The sequence below is a fragment of the Lutra lutra genome, chromosome 3, assembly GCF_902655055.1.
Source record: "Lutra lutra chromosome 3, mLutLut1.2, whole genome shotgun sequence".
NCBI classification, from domain to species: Eukaryota; Metazoa; Chordata; class Mammalia; order Carnivora; family Mustelidae; genus Lutra; species Lutra lutra.
The window spans coordinates 14,996,320-15,021,128 of record NC_062280.1 but is presented as its reverse complement, the minus strand read 5'-3'; the positions used below and the strand labels follow the sequence as shown (position 1 = coordinate 15,021,128).

The following is a 24,809-nucleotide window of genomic DNA, read 5'->3' as shown; positions in this document are numbered from 1 at the left end:
AACATGATTCATTTGAATAAAACCCAGTATAAAGCTAACTATAATAGAAACTTCATAAAATTTTTTTACACCAAATTATTTAAAAATTCTAAAATGATTTCCCATGCTAGTGAGCCTAAGAAACACATTATAATGATGTTCTAAGGCAGGATTTGACAAACGGCCTATGGTACAAGTCCAGCCTACCACCTGTTTTATAGGCTGTGGGTAAGCAAAGAATGGTTTTTACATTTTTAAACGGTTCTATTTTAAGTGGTTACATATGTACCTATATAACATTCTTGATTTTACCTTTTGACTACAGAGTCTAAAATATTTATTATCTGGCCCTTTAAGAAAAGTTTTCCAATGTCTATTGTATTGTGTGAGAGCTATTGCTTTTTTCACACATTTCCAAACTATTCTTTATAACTTTTTATCATCATTTTTTCTTCTTGCCAAGAATATTATGTCTTAACCAAATTCGTAGGTATAAATGCATTTCACATTTACACTGTGAACGAAAGTAATTCATATAGTATATAAACGTTAGAATTTAAAGTACTCTTTCAATTATAGCAATAACTATCCTGTTTTACTTGATTATTCCTTCTGATATTAGCAATTAACAATCTGACTTATTGGGACATATTTTATAAACGAGCAGACACTATAATTAGGAGTTATTTTACACTCTCTCTACGTATCATTTCAGCTGTCATGAAAAGCAATTTAAATCAAATTATTTATTCTTCCTTGTCTGGAAAATGTGAAGTAGAAGACAGCAAGCCAAGAAAAATAGGTCTCACTACCACTCAGCAGCAAACAAAAACTTCCAGCAAGATTGTTTTAAAAACCAAGAACATATTATTGCAATATTACTTACTTACTATTTTGGATTAAATATTATGACCCCCCCCCCTTTAGAGAATAAAAGGAACATTGATCGGTGTATAGAATTCACAGAGAAAATGCTTTGATATTACCAAGTTGGATATTACCTCTATAAAAAATGACTTGAGTTCGGAGAGATGTTGAAATACATTTAGGGTTGAAGTGTCTGTTTTGGTCTGCTTCTGCACTGCTTCTTCTGCTGACAATCTAGGAGGATGTGGTTCCTTCAAAATAATTTTAAGAAAAAATAACTCCATAACTATATTAAGACATCTCTCACTGTATTCCTGCAGCCATACTGGACTCTAGCTACAATGGATTACATACCATGAACTGTTGACAAATTCTAGGCCACTGTTCAGACTACTCCTTCAGCAGAGTTTTTAAGCTGCTCATTTCTAGAGAAACCCTAATTCTACTTTAAAGTTTTTCTTACTGATGTCTGTCTTGAATTTCTAAGCCAGAATTAACAATTCTCTTTTATTATTTTTACTAGCACACTGTTTTGTTTAGCATTTTATTTAGTAATTATTTCTGTGTTGAATTATGTAGTTGTTTATGGTCTATCTTTTTCAACTAGGCAATGGGTATTTTTTTAAAGATTTTTAAAATAATTTTTAAGTAATCTCTACACCCAGTATGGGGCTTGAACTCACAATCCTGAGATCAAGAGGTGCATACTCCACTGACTGAGCTAGTCAGGTACCCTTAGGCAAAGGTATTTTAAAATCAGAAAACAAATCTTACTCATTTTTGGATTTTTGATACCCAGAATAGTGTATTGAGTATGAAAGATGCTTAATAAATATTTGGTAAAATTAAATGAATCATTCAAAAGTCAAAATTTATATGGGTAAATCCTTATTTCCTGAAATAAAAATCAAAATGTCAATACTATCAAAATCAAATTATAAATATTGCTGCATTCATTTTCAAATAAATTAAAATATTCTTCCTTAACTTTAATGTCAGCAACACAGAACAGAGTTACCTTTATTAAATAAGAAGTAGGGGCGCCTGAGTGGCTCAGTGGATTAAGCCGCTGCCTTCGGCTCAGGTCATGATCTCAGGGTCCTGGGATCGAGCCCCACATCGGGCTCTCTGCTCAGTGGGAAGCCTGCTTCTCCCCCTCTCTCTGCCTGCCTCTCTGCCTACTTGTGATCTCTCTCTCTGTCTAACAAATAAATAAAATCTTAATAAATAAATAAATAAATAAATAAATAAGAAGTAAATGGCAAATCAAATTAATAAGCAAAAAGTATAATTAAAATATATAACAGAATTCCATCTAAAGGGGATTTTTCTATATCACAAAATATTAGATGACAGAAAATAATATGACAGCTATAAGTACTTCAATATTTAGCTCTCAATCCATATGAGTACTCTTCACTTTATTTTATTTTATTTTTATTCACTTTATTTTAAATCAAAGGCTGACTGAAAGTTAAGATGGTGGAGGAATAGGGGGATCTAAGTTTGTCTCATCCCTCAAATACAACTAGATAGTTAACAAATCATTCTGAACACCCAAGAAATCAACTGGAGATGTTAGAAAAGAAATGCTGTAAGTCTAAAAGTAGAAAAGCAACCACTGTTTGGAAGGTAGGAGGTACAGAGACTTGCATCCATCCAGTGTGAGAGAGCTGAGGATACAGCAGTGGGGAGGAGGCCTGCTTAAGGAGGCAACCACAAAGCATCATAAGCAGCTGAGTGCAAAATCAGAACTTTGGAAGATTGCTCCTACAGTGAGGGACATGCCTGGCTTATAGGTGCTCAGATGGTGAAGTGGGGCAGAATCCCAGGTGTGACAGCATGATCTGAGGATCCCTGGGGTCACAAGAAGAACGGGTGGTACCTAAGGGTGGCACAGTTCCCAAGTACAGGAGCGGAGAAGCCAGCTGCAACAGTGAGTCTAAGTGCCAGCTTTCTGCTCTGTGTTGCCATAAACTGATCCCCTGTGTGATCAAGCGACTGCTTTCCTGAGACAGGTTTCCCAAATGGCAGAAGGGTGGCAAGACCATCTCTGGGAGGAATAGGGCAGGTCAAAACCGTGGGAGTCCCTAAACTTTGGAATTTTGAAATTCAGTCAGGTGCTAGGAATAAAAAAGCTTGGACATGGGGAGGGTGAACACAGAGTTCTGACAGAAATGCAAGAGACAAGAGTGAATGAGTGCTTTTCTGTGAGGGCTCACTGAAGAGTAGGGGGCACAAATTTTCAGCTTGGGGGGCTAGAAAACAGAGTCCTGCCATATTCATCCTGCCTGTCAGTGCTAAAGTCCTCAGGGAGCAAAAGAGAGCCACCTAGTGGAGTCTGCAGCCACTTACACCAGCCCCTGCCTCCCTGTGCAATGCAGGCACATTTCCAATACAGCAATTCCACCTGAGAATGAGCACAATGGGGCCCCTCTCCCAAAAGACCAGCACAAACAACTCCCCTGTACCAAGTCTACTAATCATAAAGGGCTGAAAAACTTCAGCTCTAGGGGAAAACAGTAGCTAGTATTCTTTGTATTGTTATTCTTTAGTCTTTCATTATTATTTTTTATTTTCTTATTTTTTTCCAATTCCTTTTTAAATGTTTACTTTCATAAACACTACATAGATGTTTTATTTTTTGTTTCTTTTCATTGTGTGTGTGTATAATTTTCTTATTTTGGGATCTAGTTTATTTTCTTTTTAATATTTATTTGAGAGAGAGAGTACAAGAGGGATCATGAGTAAGGGGGAAGGGCAGAAGGAGAAGCAGACTCCCCAGTGAGCAAGAGCCTGATGTGGGACTCGATCCCAGGGCCCTGGGATCATGACCTGAGCTGAAGACAGATGCTTAACCATCTGAACCACCCACATGCCTGGGATCTAGTTTCTTTTAACAAGCAGACTAAAACACATCCAGGATTTAGTTTTTTTCTGTTGATATTTTTGTTTTTCTTTTTCTTTTCTTTTCTGGACAAAATGACAAGACAGAGAAATTCACCCCAAAAGAAAGAAGGGGGGATAGTATTCACAGTCAGGAATTTAATTAATACAGATATAAGTAAAATGTCTGAACTAGAATTTAAAATGATGATTATAAAGATACTAGCTGGGCATGAAAAAAGTAGAGAAGACCCTAGAGAATCCTTTATTGTAGAGATAAAAACTAAAATCTAGTCAGGTTAAAATTAAAAACCCTATAACTGAGATACAGACCCAAGTGGAGGCCATAAAAACAAGCATGAACAAAGCAGAAGAGTGAATCAGTGATACAGAAGATAGAATTATAGAAAGTAATGAAGATGAAAAGGAGAGGAGAATAAAACTATTAGCACATGAAGGCAGACTTAGGGAGCTCAGCAATTCCAAAAAGTGAAATAATATCCATATTATAGGAGTCCCAGAAGAAAGGGGACAGAAGGTTTATTTGAACAAATCATGGCAGAGAACTTTCCGAACATGGGGAAGGAAACATACACTCAAGTCCAAGAGGCATAGAGAACTCCCTACAAAAGCAACAAAAATAGGTCAACACCATGACATGTTAATAGTGAAACTTACAAATTACAAAGATAAAGAGAAAATCCTGAAAGCAGCTTGGGACAAGAGGTCCTTAATCTACAACGGTAGACATGTAAGGCTGGCAGCTGACCTGTCCATAGAGACCTGGTAGGTCAGAAAGGACTGGCATGATGTATTCAATGAGCTAAATGGGAAAAATATGCACCCAAGAATACTTTATCCAGTAAGGCTGTAATTCAGGATAGAAGGAGAGATAAACAGCTTCCAAGACAAATAAAAACTAAAGGAATTTGTGAACAGTAAAGCAACCCTGATGAAAGGGGGCATATGAGCAAAAAAGATAAGAAAAGTAACAATGACCAGAAAAGAACATAGACAATCTACAGGAGTAGTGATTTTAAAGTAATACAGTGATACTGAATTCATATCTTTCAATAATTACTCTGAATGTAAATGGACTAAATGCTCTAATCAAAAGACATAGAGTATAAGAATAGATAGAAAAATAAGACCTATTGATATGCTGCTTAAAAGAGACTAATTTCAGACCCAAAGACACCTCCAGATTGAAAGTGAGGGTTATCTCCACCATTTATTATGCTAAGGGACATCAAAAGAAAGCTGGAGTGACCATCATCCTTATATCAGACAAACTATGTTTCAAATTAAAGACTGTAATAAGAGATGGAAAAGGACACTATATCATAATAAAGGCGTCGATTCAACCAGAAGATCTAACATTGGTAAATACTTATACCCCTAACTTGGAAGCAGCCAAATATATAAATCAATTAATAACAATCGTAAGGAAAGTCATTGATAACAATACAATAACAGTAGGGGACCTTAACACCCTACTTACACCAATGAAGAGATCATCTAAGCCGAAAATTAACAAGGAAACAAGGGCTTTAAATGACACACTGGACCAGATGGACTTCACAGATATATTCAGAGCATTTCATCCTAAAGCAGCAGAATACACACTTTTTTTTAGAGTGCACATGGAACATTCTCCAGAAGAGATCACATACTGAATCACAAATCAGGACTTGACCAGTACAAAAAAGACTGAGATCATACCATGCTATTTTCAGACCACAATGCTATTAAGCTTGAAGTCAACCACAAGAAAAAAATTTGAAAGGGCCACAAATACATGGAGGTTAAAGAACATCATACTAAAGAATGAATGGGTCCACAAGAAATTAAAGAATTTAAAAAAATATAGGGAAGCAAATGAAAATGAAAATATGACAGTTCACAACCTTTGGGATACAGCAAAGGTGGTCCAGAATGAAGTATATACCAATATAGGTATACCTCAATATATACCAATATAGGCCTTCCTCAAGAAGCAAGAAAAGGCTCAAATACACAGCCTAACCTTACCCCCAAAAAGAAGCTAGAGAAGGAACAGCAAATAAAGCCTAAATCTACCAGGAGAAGAGAATAAAGATCAGAACAGAAATCAATGAAATAGAAACCAAAAGAACAGTAGAACAGATCAATGAAACTAGGAGCTGGCTCTTTGAAAGAAGAAGATTGATAAATCCCTGGCCAGACTTATCAAAAAGAAAAGAGACAGGACCCAAATAAATAAAATCATGAATGAAAGAGGAGAGATGACAACTAACACCAAAGAAACCAAACAATTATAAGAGAATATTATGATCAATTATATGCCAACAAATTGGGCAATCTGAGACATGGAAAAATTCCTAGAAATATATGAACTATCAAAACTGAAACATGAGTAAACAGAAAACCTAACAGACCTATAACCTGCAAAGAAATTGAATCAGTAATCAAAAATCTCCCAACAAACAAAAGTCCAGGGCCAGATGGTTTGCTCAGGGGAATTCTACCAAACATTTGAAGAATTAATAATTCTTCTTCTGAAACTTCCAAAAAATAGAAATGAAAGAAAAATTTCCAAACTCATTCTCTGAGGCCAGCATTACCTTGATCCCAAAACCAAAGACCCCACCAAAAAGGAGAACCAAAGGCCAATATCCTGATGAACATGGTTGCAAAAATTCTCAACAAGAGACTAGCTAACAGGATCCAGTAGTACATTAAAAGAATAATTCACCATGATCAAGTGGAATTTATTCCTGGGCTGCACAGGTGGTTCGACATCTGCAAATCAATCAACACGATACACTGCATTAATAAAAGAAAGGGTAAGAACCACACGATCCTCTCAATAGATGCAGAAAAAACATTTGACAAAATATACAATCTTTTCTTGATTAAAAACCCTCCACAATGTAGGGATAGAGGGAACATATCTCAACATCATAAAGACCATATATGAAAGACCCACAGTGAATATAATTCACAATGGGAAAAACTGAGAGCTTTTCTTTTATGGCCAGGAACACAAAAGGAATGTCCACTTTCATCACTGTTGTTCGACATAGTACTGGAAGTCCTATCCTTGGCAATCAGAAAATAAAAAGAAATTAAAGGCATCCAAATCAGTAAAGAAGAAGTCAAACTCACTATTTGCAGATGACATGATACTCTATGTGGAAAACCTGAAAGACCACCAAAAAGTTGCTAGAACTGATACAGGAATTCAGAAAATCCCAGGATATAAAAATCAACACACAGAAGTCTGTGGTATTTCTACAGACTAACAGTGAAGCAGTAGAAAGAAAAATCAAGGAAATCAATCCTGTTCACAATTGCACCAAAAACTGTAAGATACCAAGGAATAAACCTAACCAAAGAGTTAAAAGATTTGTACTCTGAAAATTATAGAACACTTATGAAAGCAATTTAGAAAAGACAAAAATAAAATGGAAAAATGTTCCATGCCCATGGATTGGAAGAACAAATACTGTTAAAATGTCTATGCCACCTAGAGCAACCTATACACTCAATATATCTATCAAAATACCATCCACTTTTTTCACAGAGGTAGAACAAACGATTCTAAAATTTGTATGGAACCAGAAAAGACCCCAAATAGCCAAAGGAATGTTGAAAAAGAAAACCAAAGCTGGTGACATCAAAATTCTGGACTTCAAGCTCTATTACAAAGCTATAATCATCAAAACAGTATGGTACTGGCACAAAAACAGACACATAGATCAGTGGAATAGAAGAGAGAACCCTCAACTCTATGGTCAACTAATCTTTGACAAAGTAGGAAAGAATTTCCAATGGAAAAAAGACAGTCTGTTCAACAAATGGTGTTGGAAAATTGTACAGCCACATGCAGAAGAATAAAACTGGACCACTTTCTTACACCACACACAGAAATAAATTCAAAATGGAAGAAAGAACTAAATGTAAGATAGGAATCCATGAGAATCTTAGAGAAGAAAACAGGCAGCAACCTCTGTGACCTCGGCCACAGCAACATCTTACTAGATAGAGGTCTCCAAAGGGTAGGGAACAAAGGCAAAAATGAAAATTGGGACTTCATCAAGATAAAAAGCTTTGCACAGCAAAGGAAACAAAACCAAAAGACAACCAACAGAATGGGAGAAGATATTTGCAAATGTCTTATCAGATAAAGGGTTAGTACAAAAATCTATAAAGAACTTACCAAACTCAACACACAAAGAACAACTAATCTAATCAAGAAATGGGCAGGAGACATGAATAGTTATTTCTCCAAAGAAGACATATAAATGACCAACAGACACATCACCTGGCATAAGGGAAATACAAATCAAAACCACAATGAGATACCACCTCACATCAGTCAGAATGGCTAAAATTAATTACTTAAGTCAGGAAACAACAGGTGATGGTGAGGATGCGAAAAAAGGTGTTGGTGGGAATGCAAACTGGTGCAGTCACTCTGGAAAACAATATGGAGGCTCCTCAAAAAGTTGAAAATGGAGCTACCCTATAACTCAGCAATTGCACTACTAGGTATTTACCTCAAAGATACAAATGTAGTGATCTGAAGGGGTATCTGTACCCCAGTGTTTATAGCAGCAATGTCCACAATAGCCAGACTATGGAAAGAAGCCAGATGTCCATCAACTGATGAATGGATAAAGAAGATGTGGTGTATATATAGAGAACAGAATACTATTCAGCCATCAAAAAAGAAATCTTGCCATTTGCAATGACATGGATGGAACTAGAGGGTATTATGCTAAGCAAAATATGTCAATCAGAGAAAGATAATTATCATATGATCTCACTCATACATGGAATTTAAGAAACAAGGCAGATGAACATAGGGGAAGGGAAGGAAAAATAAAACATGATAAAAACAGGGAAGCAAACTGTAAGAAACTCTTAACTACTGGGAACAAACTGAAGATTGATGGAGGGGAGGTGAGTGGGGGGATGAGGTAACTGGGTGATGGGCATTAAGGAGGTCACTTGATGTAATGAGCACTGGGTATTACATGCAACTGACGAGTCACTAAATTCTACCCCCAAAACTAATAATATACTATATGTTAACTAAATTGAATTTAAATAAAGAATTAAGAAAAAAATCAAAGGCTGACTTTTTTGGTAATTTTTTATGGTGATAAAAACTTATCAGCACTACTCTTATGAAAAAAAGAAAAGTTTAAAGCTGGTACAAAAATATTATAGAATCTACTTTAAAGCTCAGTGAAGTGTTCTGTTTTCTTCTGTTACTTTTGCATTCTAACAGCAGATAGGTATAAAGCACTGATTTTAAATAGGACTATTCTGTGAAAAAAGCAAATGTTGGAGGCTTTAAACAAACTCTGCTAAGGAACAGTAGCAATTACAAACCTTAGTCTGATAACTGAATTAACAAAAGTTCAACATATTTATAGGCCACAATTTATTTTATTTTTTTTTTTTTTTAAAGATTTTATTTATTTATTTGACAGAGAGAAATCCCAAGTAGGCAGAGAGGCAGGCAGAGAGAGAGGAGGAAGCAGGCTCCCTGCTGAGCAGAAAGCCTGATGTGGGGCTCGAACCCAGGACCTGGGATCATGACCTGAGCCGAAGGCAGCGGCTTAACCCACTGAGCCACCCAGGCGCCCCTATAGGCCACAATTTAGATACATTCTTGCTGTAACACTTGTGGAGATTCGATTTATAAATATTTACTACACAAATACTATATGCAAGAAACATATAAAATGATTAGGAACAGTTGCCGCCTGTAACATACTTATAATAAAGTGAGGCAACTAAGGCAGGAAATGTCATTATTAGGATATAAATAACAGCCCACAGAACATGGAAAGTGGTCTGAATTCAATAAAGGAGTTTACAGCTCTTAATTCAGAGGAGACATGGCATGGTAGAAACACTTCTAGGTTAGATGGTCATGAATCCCAATCCTGTTGCAGTAACATTTTAGTTGTTTAAACAAAATTAAGTGATTGGCTTTCTGAGTAAAAATAAAACTCTGCTGTGATTTAAGTTATTGACTATATATGTGGATTTTGACTACAATATTTTGTTATTTCAAAATAGGAACCAGGGACGCTTGGGTGGCTCAGTTGGTTAAGCAGCTGCCTTCGGCTCAGGTCATGATCCCAGCGTCCTGGGATCGAGTCCCACATCGGGCTCCTTGCTCATCAGGGAGCCTGCTTCTCCCTCTGCCTCTGCCTGCCATTCTGTCTGCCTGTGCTTGCTCTCTCTCCCTCTCTCTCTCTCTGACAAATAAATAAAATCTTAAAAAAAAAAAAACAAAATAGGAACCATCATTTAAATCTATTTACTTTTTTAAAAATATTTTTTATTTATTATTTATTTGACAGATAGAGATCATAAGTAGGCAGAGAGGCAGGCAGAGAGAGAGAGAGAAAGAGAGAGGAGGAAGCAGGGTCTCCGCCGAGCAGAGAACCCGACGTGGGGCTCAATCCCAGCACCCTGGGATCATGACCGGAGCCAAAGGCAGAGGCTTTAAACCACTGAGCCACCCAGGTGCCACAATCTATTTACTTTTTAAGTGACAGTATAATTTTTCTTAAATTCTAGATAATTCTGAGAGATACAGTTTTAAATAATTAAAATATTCGAAAATGCTGGTAGTACTCCTTGGCAACTAAGTTTTAGACTTCCTATGTAATCAATAACATTTTTTTTAATAATCAATAACTTTAATGATACCTTTAACAGTTGACAAGGTGTTTGCCCAAAATTATTAATCATCCCTTCTAAGGCTTTTCTTTCCTTCTCATCTGTTAAGGCATCCAGATCCACAGCTCCTAAAACAAGGAGAAGTAGTCAACTCACTACAGAGTGAAAACAAATCAGGAAGCCACACGTTTATTAATATATGAGACTGAATAGTGTATTTTCAACAAAATATCATTCTGTTCTTCAATTTGAAAGAATACTGTGAGAAAGGCAATTTTTAATTTTTTATACGATTTTATTTATTTATTTTATAGAGCAAGAGAGCACATGAGAGCTCGAGTAGGGTCGGGGTGGAGGGGGGAGAGGACCAGAGAGAGGGAGAGGGACAAGCAGACTACACACTAAGTGTGGAGCCCAACTCAGGCCTTAATCCCACAAGCCTGAGATCATGACCTGAGCTGAAATGAAAAGTTAGACACTTAATCCACTGAGCCATCCCGGCACCCCAAGAGGCAATTTTTAAAAAAAACAGTGACTCCAAACATTAAATATGTATAAAAATAAATTCCATCCATGATTTAGAACAAAAATATTTTAAGCAAAAGTTAACTGGTAGTGCATAAAAATTTTTTTCTTAAAAACGTACAAACTATCTCACAGTACATCTAATTATTTTATTCATGATAATCAAGCTGAACCAGGTATAATAATCACACAAAATACTACTATAAGTTACTGCTTATCTAACAAATACTGGCATAGGTGATAATATCCAACTGTACTTGTTATGGTTAGTAAGTGGCCAAACTAGGGAAGTCGGATTTCAAAGTCTATGCTCATAACTACTATGCATACTAGCTCTCTACAAAACTATTACCAGATGAACATGGCAACACAAATACATGCTTGTCTATTTACCAAAAGGCATGTGGACTCGTTCACGTTCACATAAATTCACACTATTCACAATCTTTACTACTGAAGGATTAAAGAAAACTACTTCTTAAGGCTTTTAAACCCTTCAGAAAATGTTCTTGATTCCAAGCTAAACATTAGAATGAGGTCACCTTTTTTTTTTTAAACATTTGAAGAGTTTGTTATTTATAATACTAAAGATCTTCTTTCAAAATCTGCTAACAATCAACACTGAGTTTTTATTTTAGGACCTGACTGAATAGGACACTTACGGCAAGTAATCTAAAACTTTAATGCCACCAATAACTGACATTTATAAGATTTGCATATATACTTATTTTTTTAATCCCCTTTCACTCTTCCCTGCACCTATGCCCCCTCTGGAAACCATTTAGTTTGTTCTCTGTATTTCAAGAGTCTGTCTTTTTGTCTTTTACTTTGTTCGTTTTGTGTTTTTTAGATCTTATTTACATCATTTTAAAATTCTAACAGTTTTTTTTTTAAAGTTTTACTTAAGTTCCAGTTAACATAAAGTGTAATATTAGTTTTAGGTGTACAACACAGTAATTCATCAATTCCATACATCACCTGTTGCTCATCAGGACAAGGGCACTCCTTAACCCCATCACCTATTTAACTCCTCCTTCCATCTTCCTCCCCTCTGGTAACCATCAGTTTGTTCTCTATAGTTAAGACTCTCTTTCTGGGTTTGTATTTTTTTTTCCCCCTTTACTCATTTCTTTTTTTTCTTAAATTCCACATATGAGTGACATCATATGGTATTTGTCTTTCTCTGACTTACATCCCTTAGCATTACACCCTCTAGATCCATCTATATTGTTACAAATGACAAGATCACATTCTTTTTTATGGCAGAGTAATGTTCCATTGTATATGTTTGTGTGTGTGTGTGTGTGTGTATATCTCATATCTTATCTATTCATCTATCAACGGACACTGGTTGCTTCCATATCTTGGCTACTGTAAATAATGGTGCCATAAACATAAGGGTACAGAGCTTTTCAAATTAGTGTTTTCATATTCTTTGGGCAAATATCCAGTAGTGGAATTACTGATCATAGCATACTTCTATTTTTAATTTTTTGAAAAACCTCCATACTGTTTTTCACAGTGGCTGCACAAATGCACAAAGGTTCTTTTTTCTCCATATCCTTGCTAACACTTGTTATTTCTTATGTTTATTATTGTAGCCATTCTGACAGGCATGAGATAATTTCTCACTGTTTCTTTTTTTTTTAAACTGTGGTTTTGATTTGCATTCCGCTGATGATGAGTGATGTTGAGCATCTTTTCATGTGTCTGTTGGCATCTGGATGTCTTCTTTGGAAACATGTCTCTTCAGGTTCTCTGACCATTTTTAAAATCAGATTCTTTTCTTTGGTGTTGAGTTATACAAATTCTTCATATATTTTTATATTAACCCCTTATTGGATATATCACTTGCAAATACCTTCTCCCACTGAGTAGGCTGCTTTTTTGTTTTGTTGACAGTTTCCTCAACTGTGCAAAGTGAAGATTTGCATACATACTCTTAACTACTATTTTAAAAAACCACACATCAGTCTCTTAATATTTCAAATAGAAAAGATCATTAAAACAATTTTTAAATGTAATCTTTCTCATGACCAAAATATCACATATAAACACCTATTAAATGATACTTTCCATCAATGGAATGTAAGATAAAAAGTATATAGACTTATACCTTCGTAACTACAGTAATAGAAAACATTCAGTGCTTCCACTGCAGCTGGCCCCCTCTGTTTGTAGCCAAAAATCAGATCTATCCATTCATGAAGATGAGCAGAAACATATTCAGACTCCTAGAAAAAGAACACATAATATAGAGATACCTTCCAACTACAATGTAATCACTGGTCCTTTAAAAAAGTAAGAGAAAATTAAAAATTTCCACACACAATTCTTATCACTGTAAATAATTATTATTCCAAAATCATGTTAAAACATTTAATTAGTATCTATTACATATTTTGATTATATTCTATCTAGTTAATGTAGACATATTTATTAATATTTAATAATACATATATACTTCTTAACTAATGGGTAAGAAAATAACTCAATAGCCTAAATATCAACAACAAAAAACTTAATGATGGCTATGAATATATATTTGCTGTGAAATTTCCATTGAAATAGCTTTCTAGAAATTCAATTCAAAGAAACAAACCAGTTGGTGTTGATTAAAGGTGGCTGAAAGTCACTCCCTCCAACCTAGCCAATCTGACACCACCCCACTAAGAAGGTGGACTGTGTGGCAGGCAGAGGCTTGAAGGACCTCCTGAAGCCTGTTAGTTACGCTTTGAAAGACAGTATGGAAATTGTTATTGAGACAGGAGAAAAGGGGGCTCAAGTTTATTTCCATCAAAGATAGGAAGAGTACCTAATCAACTCATGAATCTGGGGATAGATTTTTTTTTTAATTTTTTTTTTAAAGATTTTATTTATTTATTTGACAGACAGAGATCCAAGTAGGCAGAGAGGCAGGCAGTGAGAGAGAGAGGAGGAAGCAGGCTCCCTGCTGAGCAGAGAGTCCAATGCGGGGCTCAATCCCAGGACCCTGAGACCATGACCTGAGCCAAAAGCAGAGGCTTTAACCCACTGAGCCACCCAGGCGCCCCTGGGTATAGATTTTTTGGTAATATTAGATTCTGGTGTACAACATAGTTTTTTAACACTTCCATAGAGTGGGTGAGGGGATGGGTTAAATAGATGATGGGGATTAAGGAGTCCATTTGTTGTTACGAGCACCTGGGTGTTATCTGGGGATGGAGACTTTCATGCTAATTGGTTTTTTTAGCTGCCTGTCACAAAGTGTGGAAGGAGTAAGATGAATTTAAAAAAATAACTATTCATGCGGTGCCTGGGTGGCTCAGTGGGTTCATTGTCTTTCTTCAGCTGAGGTCACGATCCCAGGGTGGTGGGATGGAGTTCTGCATTGGGCTCCCTCCTCAGCAGGGAGCCTGTTTCTCCCTCTCCTCCCTGCTCATGCTATCTCTGTCTCTTTCTCTCAAATAAGTAGATAAAATCCTAAAAAAAAAAAAAAAAATTCAGGTTTTAAGCACAATTTAAAAAATATATAAAGGAGCAGGTCTTGCTGGGTTCTAATTAAAATTATTCCACTCCCTGGATACTAGAGAGCAGAGTCTTTAATTGAGAAATGGCCAAGGTCAGTGATCAAATCAAGAGAGTCACTAGTAAAATATGGCCTAAGGTGAAAGTTTAGTTCAAGACTGTAGCTGCGAAGCAATGTGCTGAGACTTCAAAGATTTAAGGCTGTGCTGCACAGACCGACTCAACTAGAAAATAGAACATTTTTTTAAGTTTTAAAAAAATTAACATATATTATTTGTTTCAGGGGTACAGGTGTGTTAAATCGTCAGACTTACACAGTTCACAGCACTCACCATAGCACATACCCTCCCCAATGTCCATCACCCAGCCAGCCTATTCCTCCCCCTACCCCCTCCAGCAACCCTCAGTTTGTTTCCCAAGATTAAGAGTCTATTATGGTTTGGTTTTTCTCCCTCACCAGTCCCACCTTGTTTCATTTTTCCCTCCCTCCCCCCACCCCTGCCTTGCCTCTCAAATTCCTCATATCAGAGAGATCGTATGATATTTGTCTTTCTCTGACTGACTTATTTCCCTTAGCATAATACCCTCTAATTCCATCCACATCATTACAACTGGCAAGATCTCATTTTTTCTTGATGGCTGCACAGTATTCCACTATATATATATAGATATATCTATATATATATATACACACCACATTTTCTTTATCCATTCATCTAGGCTCTTTCCATAGTTTGGCTATTGTGGACACTGCTGCTATAAACACTGGAGTGCACGTGCCCCTTTGGATCACTGCGTTTGTATCTTTAGGGTAAATACCCAGTAGTAGGATTGCTTGGTCGTTGGGTAGCTCTATTTTCAACTTTTTGTGGAACCTCCATACTGTTTTCCAGTATGACTGCACCAGCTTGCATTCCCACCAACAACAAAGGAGAGTTCCCCTTTCTCCGTATCCTCACCAACATCTGTCATTTCCTGACTGGTTAATTTTAGCCATTCTGACTGGTGTGAGGTGGTATCTCACTGTGCTTTTGATTTGTATTTCCCTGATGCTGGGTGATGTAGAGCACTTTTTCATCTGTCTGTTGGCCATCTGGATGTCTTCTTTGCAGAACTGTCCGTTTATGTCTTCTGCCCATTTCTTGATTGGATTATTTGTTCTTTGGGTGCTGAGTTTGATAAGTTCTTTATAGATTTTGGATACTAGTCCTTTATCTGATATGTCATTTGCAAATATCTTCTCCCATTCTGTCGGTTGTCTTTTGGTTTTGTTGACTGTTTCCTTTGCTGTGCAAAAGCTTTTGATCTTGATGAAGTACCAATAGCTCATTTTTGCCCTTGTTACCCTCACCTTTGGCTATGTTTCTAGGAATAAGTTGCTGTGTTCTCCTCAAGAATTTTGATGGATTCCTGTCTCACATTGGGGTCTTTTATCCATTTTGAGTCTTTTTTTTGGACGGCGTAAGGAAATGGCCCAGTTTCATTTTTCTGCATGTGACTGTCCAATTTTCCCAACACCATTTGTTGAAGAGACTGTCTTTTTTCCACTGGACATTCTTTCCTGCTTTGTCGAAGATAATTGACCACAGAGTTGAGGGTCCATTTCTGGGCTCTCAATTCTGTTCCATTGATCTATGTGTCTGTTCTTGTGCTAGTACCATACTGCCTTAATGATTCAAGCTCTTTGTAATAGAGCTTGAAGTCTCGAACTGCGATGGCACCAACTTTGGCTTTCTTTTTCAACATTCCTCTCGCTTATTCAGGGTCTTTTCTGGTTCCATACAAATTTTAGGATTATTTGTTCCATTTCTTTGAAAAAAGTTGATGGTATTTTGATAAGGATTGCATTAAATGTGTAGATTGCTCTAGGTGGTATAGACATTTTAACAATATTTGTTCTTCCAATCCATGAGCATGGAATGTTTTTCCATTTCTCTGTGTCTTCCTCACAATTTCTTTCATGAGTACTTTATAGTTTTCTGAGTATAGATTTTTTGCCTCTTTGGTTAGGTTTATTCCCAGGTATCTTACGGTTTTGGGAGCAATTATAAATTTGATCGAGGGGCGCCTGGGTGGCTCAGTGGGTTAAGCCTCTGCCTTCAGCTCAGGTCATGATGTCAGGGTCCTGGGATGGAGCCCCATATCAGGCTCTCTGCTTGGCAGGGAGCCTGCTTCCCCCTCTCTCTGCCTGCCTTTCTGCTTACCTGTGACCTCTCTCCCTCTGTCAAATAAATAAATAATCTTAAAATAAACAAATAAATTTGATTGATTCCTTAATTTCTTTTTCTTCTGCCTTGCTGTTGGTGTATAGAAATGCAACTGATTTCTGTGCACTGATTTTATGTCCTGACACTATACTGAATTCCTGTATGAGTTCTAGCAGTTTGGGGGTAGATTCTTTGGGTTTCCCACATAAAGTATCATATTATCTGCAAAGAGTGAGAGTTTGACTTCTTCTTTGCAGATTCAGATGCCTTTTATTTTTTGTTGTCTGACTGCTGAGGCTAGGACTTCTAGTACTATGTTGAATAGCAGTGGTGATAGTGGACATCCCTGCTGTGTTGCAGACCTTCGGGGAAAAGCTCTCAGTTTTTCCCCATTGAGAATGATATTCGCTGTGGGTTTTTCACAGATGGCTTTTATGATATTGAAGTATGTATCCTCTATACCTACTATCTATTCCCTTTAGAGTTTTGATCAAAAAAGGATGCTGTACTTCGTCAAATGCTTTTTCAGCATCTACTGAGAATTTATCATATGGCTCTTGTTCTTTTATTAATGTATTATATCACACTGATTGATCTGCTGATGTTCAACCAACCTTGAATAAATCCCACTTGGTCGTGGTGAATAATCCTTTTAATGTACTGTTGGATCCTATTGCCTATACTTTGATGAGAATAGAAAACAGAACATCTTAAGAATCTTAATTTTCCCACAGCAGCCTCCCACTGGACCCACTGTTTGCTAAAGTAATGTGAAATGGTTATTATCCAATAAAGATGATGCATAAGAAATTCATAAAATTTTATTTTTTAAATTTTTTAAGTCTTTTTTTTTTAAGGTTTTATTTATTTATTTGACAGAGAGACAGCACAAGCAGGGACAGAGGCAGGCAGAGGGGGAGGGAGAAGCAGGCTCCCCACCGAGCAGGGAGCCCGACGTGGGATTCAATCCCAGGACCCCAGGATCATGTCCAAGCTGAAGGCAGCAGCTTAACTGACTGAGCCACCCAGGTGTCTCTATTTTATTTTTTTCAAGATTTTATTCATTTACCTGACAAAGAGACAGAGAGCACAGAAGGCCAAGTGGTGTCAGGCAAAGGGAGAGGAAGAAGCAGGCTCTCTACTGAGCACAGAGCCTTATGCGGGGCTTGATCCCAGGGCCTTGGGATCATGACCTGAGATGAAGGCAGATGCTTTGACTGAGCCACCCAAGCGCCCTGAAACCCATAAAATTTTAAAATATACTGTTATTACTTCAGACTGAAATAGGCAGAAACTGTTCAAAAAAGATGAGACCTTCGGCTTCCAGTTTACTGTGGAACCACAGTAAACTGGAAGCCGAAGGTCTCAAGTAAGAGGCTGACAAAGATACTCATGGAAACATTTTTTTTTAAATGTAAAAGAAAAAATGTACTTTTTTTTTTTAATGTAAAAGAATGACTCAAAGCAGGAAGCTAAGAGCCAAAGGGTAAAACAAAATAGCCATGGGGAACCACTCTGAGGGAAAAGGACTGGGCCCTAATAAAGGAATTGAAAACGTGTCCCTGCTGGAATTCTGAATTGTTGTAATCCAGTTACTGCTAGGTACCTCTTGTTTTTCTCTCCCACCTTTTTAAATTAATTTCTACGCCCAATGTGGGGCTCAAACTCTTAAGCCTATAGATCAAGAGTCACATGCTCTAGGGACTGAGCTAGCCAGGCACCCCTTCTAATTTCTCTTTTAAATGAGAATGTCTATGATGGTTCTTCTGTCTTTGTCACACCACTGTTGTTACACGGGGACAGAGAGCCTCTCTCTCTACTCTACAGTCTTCAGAAGCAAGAGCAGACAAAAAACCTGAGTAGTTTTATGCCCACATGCATTTGATTTAGATTACTGACAAGATTTCGGACTTCAGACCTCATGCCTTAATGCAGGGATCAGTAAATTACTTACGGCTTGTGGCCCAAATTTTACTAGCTCCAGATTTGTAGAGTGGTACAAAAAAGCTACATCCATTTTCTTTTGCATTACAGTGGCAGAATTTCAACACAGGCCTTACAGCCAGCGAAAATATTTACTATCTGGTCCTCTACAGAAAAAGTTGGCAGATTCCTGACTTAAAGGTCGCTGACATGAGATTTTGGGAGGATCTTGGGAGGAAGTACATACATTTTGCATGTAGAAGGAATGCAAATAATTTGTAATCAAAGAGCAGACTGTGTGTGGAGGATTAAAGATGGCTGCAAATTCTTTTCCCCTCCCACCACTGAGAGATGGAGTTTACCTTCCTCCTCTTGAATCTGCACTGATCCTATTAATGTCTGACTCTGACAAGGTGACAGAACTGCGGTGACCATTCACAGCCTTAAGCCTTAAGAAAGCATGGAAGCTTCCAATTTTGTACTCCTTCCTGAGCCATAGACAGGTGCATGTCTGGCTACCTACCTAGAGCGACCACATGAATAGGAGATTACATGGGAAGATTACATGGGAAGGAAGAAAAGCCCAGCATCCCACTGTCTCTCAATGCATATGACTCCATCTCAGTTGCTATGACTGCAAGGGCATGAGAACCTTTTAGTTGAGACTAAACTAGGATGAGAACTTTTTAGTTGAGACCAGTCAACTCACAGAACTGTGAGAGATAATAAAATGACTGTATTTTAAGCCACTAAATTTTGGAGTTTATTGCACAGCATAACTATGCAAATAACATAATAACATAACTGAAACAGAGGCTTCTAACATATTAATACACGGAGCATGTCTTCCTAAAATCCTAGACCCCAACTTCATATCATAGATACAGAGGAATGCATCTGAGAAGGTCCTGGCTAGCCAATAAGTAACAGATTTTTTCTGAGTTGCTTAATTTTTTTTCCAATTCCTTATTTATGCATAGTGCTATTGCTTACAAATATTTTGATCTAATTCTGATTTTTACAAATCTGACACACTATATACTAATGACATGGAATGTTTCCAAGCCTAATTAGCTTCAGGCTCTGAGACATTTCAGTTTAGACAGAGAACTAAGTGGACTATTGTGGGGGGAAAAAAAAGCATCATTTACAAAATGACATAATATCAGTGCTTAACTCTCACAACTCTTTAAATCCCAAACTAGAAATTCAGCTAAAAACTAACATTTTTTAGAAGTGGAATTTAGGATTTAGCAGTCATATTAAAAACTTACTGAAATTCTTCAGAGAAAACAAGAATGTACTCATCCTTGTTTTTTTTTCTTTAAGATGTTATTTATTTATTTATTTGAGAGAGAGAGAAAGAGAGAAAGAGAACACAAGCACAAGCTGGGGGAGGAGAAAAGGGGAGGGAGAGAGAGAATCTCAAGCAATCTCTACACTGAGCATGCAGCTTAACAAGGGGCTTGCTCCCAACACCCTAAGATCATGACTTGAGCTGAAACCAAGTTGGACTCTTAACCGACTGAGCCACCTAGGAGTCCCTCATCCTTGTTAGATCTAAAACAAATGTGGGACTGCAAAACACCAAATGACCCCAGCTTGGTGGATGGAATAGCTTAAAATACAACAGGCGGTTATCTTATAGAACTAAACACACACACACACACACACACACACACACACACATACACACATATATATATTTTGCTATATATCCACAGGACTATACCATATTCTTACTGTATCAGAAGATTCATAGCCTCAAAATAAATTACATTATACTCTCCACAACAGTATACAACAGATGACAAATTAAAAAAATAACAGCTAGATATACATTAATCTATTCTCTAGAGAACACATGCATCTCTATCTTAGTAACCTAATAACTAAACACAAAAATCTTACCAGAGCTTTCCTATGTTTATAGATGAAATCTTCAGCTGACTTAGCCCATTTGGGGAGAATGACGTCATTTACTACTTCTTTGGAAACTTGCAGACAACCCAAGTTAAATTCTAAGACAAGTAAAAGATAAATGCATCAAATCATTTTAGATTTAAATAAATCAAGTAAAACAGATATAAGGGCACAATTCTTAGCAAAACTGAGACTTCTTCTCTAATAGGTGAGAACCAAGTTCCCTTCTTGATCTAAATTTACTGAACAGGTGAAAATAATTCTTTTCATATTGAAATGCATTTTACCAGTTGATTAAACAGGTAAATGAAAATAAAATACTTCTAAATTAGTTATTATAAAGTAAATCAGACTAACAACTGATTTTTGGTTGAGAAGCAGGGTATACTATAGATATGACCAAAACCTTAATCTAAACAAAAATGCAATATTCAGTATTCTGACATTAAAAATAATTAATATAATAGTCCCTGTTAATTTACAAAATACAGCTCCTTAGCGCTTTTTGGTGTAACTCATACTTTAAATACACTCAAAGGAAGTGTTGTATTTGTCATAATGAAAAAATATGTATTTGTATAGCCCTCTTCTAAGTAATACTGACATAAAGATTTTCTCATATAGTTAAAATACAGTACTTTGACAAAACTATCCCAAAGATGAGGTTTTCTTGTTTATATAGCATGGAAAGAGAAAAGCATTCACATAAAAGATCTTCATAAAGGAATCCACCCTAAAATATCAGTGTGTCCCAAAGCTGGAAAGAGGTTTGAATGTCATAAAATGACAGGATGCACAGGTCCTGTGGCTTTGTTAACCCAACTACTGTGTAACAGACATTGTTGCCAACCTGCTAGCCATCCCTCCTTATTTGGTAACAGAACCTTGATTTTATTCAAGTATCCATCCTTGTGCTTTATTTTATGCCTGTAGCAGGCTGACTGGTATAAGCACAATAAGGAGAGGTTACAGGAAAGGATTTCTCAGTCTTTTTTTTTTTTTTTTTTAAGATTTATTTATTTATTTATTTGACAGAGAGATATCACAAGTAGACAGAGAGGCAGGCAGAGAGAGAGAGAGAGGGAAGCAGGCTCCCTGCTGAGCAGAGAGCCCGATGCGGGACTCGATCCCAGGATCCTGAGATCATGACCTGAGCCGAAGGCAGTGGCTTAACCCACTGAGCCACCCAGGCGCCCAGGATTTCTCAGTCTTAAGAAGTGACACAAAGAATTAACAATCCACTTCTAAGACACTATTGTATCTGCCTATGAAGCCTAGAAATGCGTCAGTCATTTGTAACCATGAGAGGGACTAGCCAAGGACAAAGCCCAAACACTTGGAACAGCAGAATGAAAATACAGGAAGAACTTGGCTTTGATGATGTTGTTAAGCTACCTGGATACTACCATACCTTAGGGTTTTCACTGTGGAAAATACTAAAATTTTCTTGCACAATTTTGAGTTAGTTTTACTAATATTTGTTTTACTAATTAATATTAAAATTTATTGACATTCTAACAAATGTACTTTGCTTTCTCCCACCTAACTCATTTCAAACAAAGAAGCAATATACAATTAGAAAAGGAAGCCAGCAAAACAGTAATTCAAGACAGCAACTTGCTCTAGTGAACATCAGAAATGGTCAAGCTTAACTTCCGTGTCCAAATTTGTATGGAATCAGAAGAGACCCCGAATTGCTAAGGAAATGTCGAAAAACAAAAATAAAACTGGGGGCATCACGTTACCTGATTTCAAGCTTTACTACAAAGCCGTAATCACCAAGACAGCATGGTACTGGCATAAAAACAGACACATAGACCAGTGGAACAGAGTAGAAAGCCCAGATATGGGCCCTCAACTCTATGGTCAAATAATCTTTGACAAAACAGGAAAAAATATACAGTGGAAAAAAGACAGTCTCTTCAATAAATGGTGCTGGGGAAACTGGACAGCTATATGCTGAAGAATGAAACTCGACCATTCTCTTACACCGTACACAAAGATAAACTCAAAATGGATAAAAGATCTCAACGTGAGACAGGAATCCATCAGAATCCTAGAGGAGAACATAGGCAATAACCTCTTCGATATCAGCCACAGCAACTTCTTTCAAGATATGTCTCCAAAGGCAAAGGAAACAAAAGCGAAGATGAACTTTTGGGACTTCATCAAGATCAAAAGCTTTTGCACACCAAAGGAAATAGTCAATAAAACAAAGAGACAACCCACGGAATGGGAGAAGATATTTGCAAATGACAGTACAGACAAAAGGTTGATATCCAGGATCTATAAAGAACTCCTGAAACTCAACACACACAAAACAGATAATCATATCAAAAAATGGGCAGAAGATATGAACAGACACTTCTCCAATGAAGACATACAAATGCCTATCAGACACATGAAAAAATGTTCATCATCCCTAGCCATCAGGGAGATTCAAATTAAAACCACATTGAGATACCACCTTACACCAGTTAGAATGGCCAAAATTAGCAAGACAGGAAATAACATGTGTTGGAGAGGATGTGGAGAAAGGGGAACCCTCTTACACTGTTGGTGGGATTGCAAGTTGGTGCAGCCACTTTGGAGAACAGTGTGGAGATTCCTCAAGAAATTAAAAATAGAGCTTCCCTATGACCCTGCCATTGCACTACCGGGTATTTACCCCAAAGATACAGATGTAGTGAAAAGAAGGGCCATCTGTACCCCAATGTTCAAAGCAGCAATGGCCACGGTCGCCAAACTGTGGAAAGAACCAAGATGCCCTTCAACGGACGAATGGATAGGGAAGATGTGGTCCATATACACTATGGAGTATTATGCCTCCATCAGAAAGGATGAATACCCAACTTTTGTAGCAACATGGACAGGACTGGAAGAGATTATGCTGAGTGAAATAAGTCAAGCAGAGAAAGTCAATTATCATATGGTTTCACTTATTTGTGGAGCATAACAAAGAGCATGGAGGACAAGGGGAGATGGAGAGGAGAAGGGAGTTGAGGGAAATTGGAAGGGGAGGTGAACCATGAGAGACTATGGACTCTGAAAAACAATCTGAGGGTTTTGAAGGGGTGGGGGGTGGGAGGTTGGGGGATCCAGGTGGTGGGTATTGGAGAGGGCACGGATTGCATGGAGCACTGGGTGTGGTGTAAAAATAATGAATACTGTTACGCTGAAAAAATTAAAAATTAAAAAAAAAAAAAACAACAAAACAACAACAAAAAAACCCCCCAAATTTAATCTGCTCATCCTCCTAGCCTGGATACCCTGTTTTGGCAGTTCTAGTCCTATGGCTAAGAGTCTAGAATCACAGTCCGTCAGTAGATTCATTTGATTTTCTGAAAGGGACGAATTTTAAATATCTTACTCTGAGAAATCAGATGCTCCAACAGCATATCCCAGAGTGCATGATTAGAGGACACAAAGCCCTGGATATGTTCTCCCTAATGTGGCAAACAACTCTACTACAGAAGCAAAGGGTCAAACATTAACACTTCATACTAGGGGAAGAAAAGGAAGTTGGTAATGGTCCTTTGACACTGTAATTTTCCTTAAGAACCCCAGTAGTAACAATCTTCTCATTTTCTTACTGTGCTTAAAAGGAAATCTAAAATTCCTTCATAGAGGAAGTATTTGGATATTTTTAAAGACTGTCTTTGGCTCCATAATGCTCTACTTCAAAAACATGATTTTTCAAATATTGTGGTAACTTATACCTTGTCATTAATTTCAATTTGCCTCCTCTCTTCTGCTCTAAACCAAGAATCAGCCAACTTTTTCCATAAAGTGTCAAAGAATAAATATTTTTTGCTGTGTGAGCCCTATGGTCTCTGTTGCAACTACTCAAATAAGCTATTATTCTATGAAAGCAGCCACAATCTACATGTAGATGAACTGGTTTGGCTGTGTTCCAACAAAATTTTATTTATAAACAAATGAGTCTACCCTGTGAATCTGACCCATGACCTACAGCCTGCAAACCTCTGGTTTAAATCCTCATCTTATCTAACTCACGTACTTTTTTTTTCTTTCCCACCCCTAACTCAAACACTTTTAGCCTAAGTGGCTAGCTATATGGCTGAAATAGCATATGGCCATTTTTGCATTTTTGCATTGGGTTCTAGAAAACCCAATACTCTGATAAATTCTCTCACCAATTCAAATATGACTCATTTATCACGGTTCACCACAGCACTTCCCTGGAAAAGTAAGACTACATCTGGGCATCAGTCAAACCCTATCCGTGAATAACAGATCGAATGAACCTTAAGTAATCTACAGAATATCACAAAAATTTCCTGA

At 37.2% G+C, this 24,809-nt stretch overlaps 1 protein-coding gene across 8 annotated transcripts in view; it reads right to left on the bottom strand.

The window, feature by feature from the left end:
* The window catches only part of NBEAL1 (neurobeachin like 1), a 192,880-nt gene that overhangs the window by 22,004 nt on the left and 146,067 nt on the right, over positions 1-24,809 (bottom strand). For all 8 annotated transcript variants that reach the window (XM_047720851.1, XM_047720847.1, XM_047720846.1 and 5 more), the window contains 4 exons: positions 20,493-20,602; positions 13,061-13,178; positions 10,450-10,547; positions 981-1,097 (listed from right to left, as the gene is read on the bottom strand). In XM_047720851.1, coding sequence (XP_047576807.1) covers positions 981-1,097; positions 10,450-10,547; positions 13,061-13,178; positions 20,493-20,602 — 443 coding nt within the window. The remainder of the gene's footprint in view (positions 1-980; positions 1,098-10,449; positions 10,548-13,060; positions 13,179-20,492; positions 20,603-24,809) is intronic.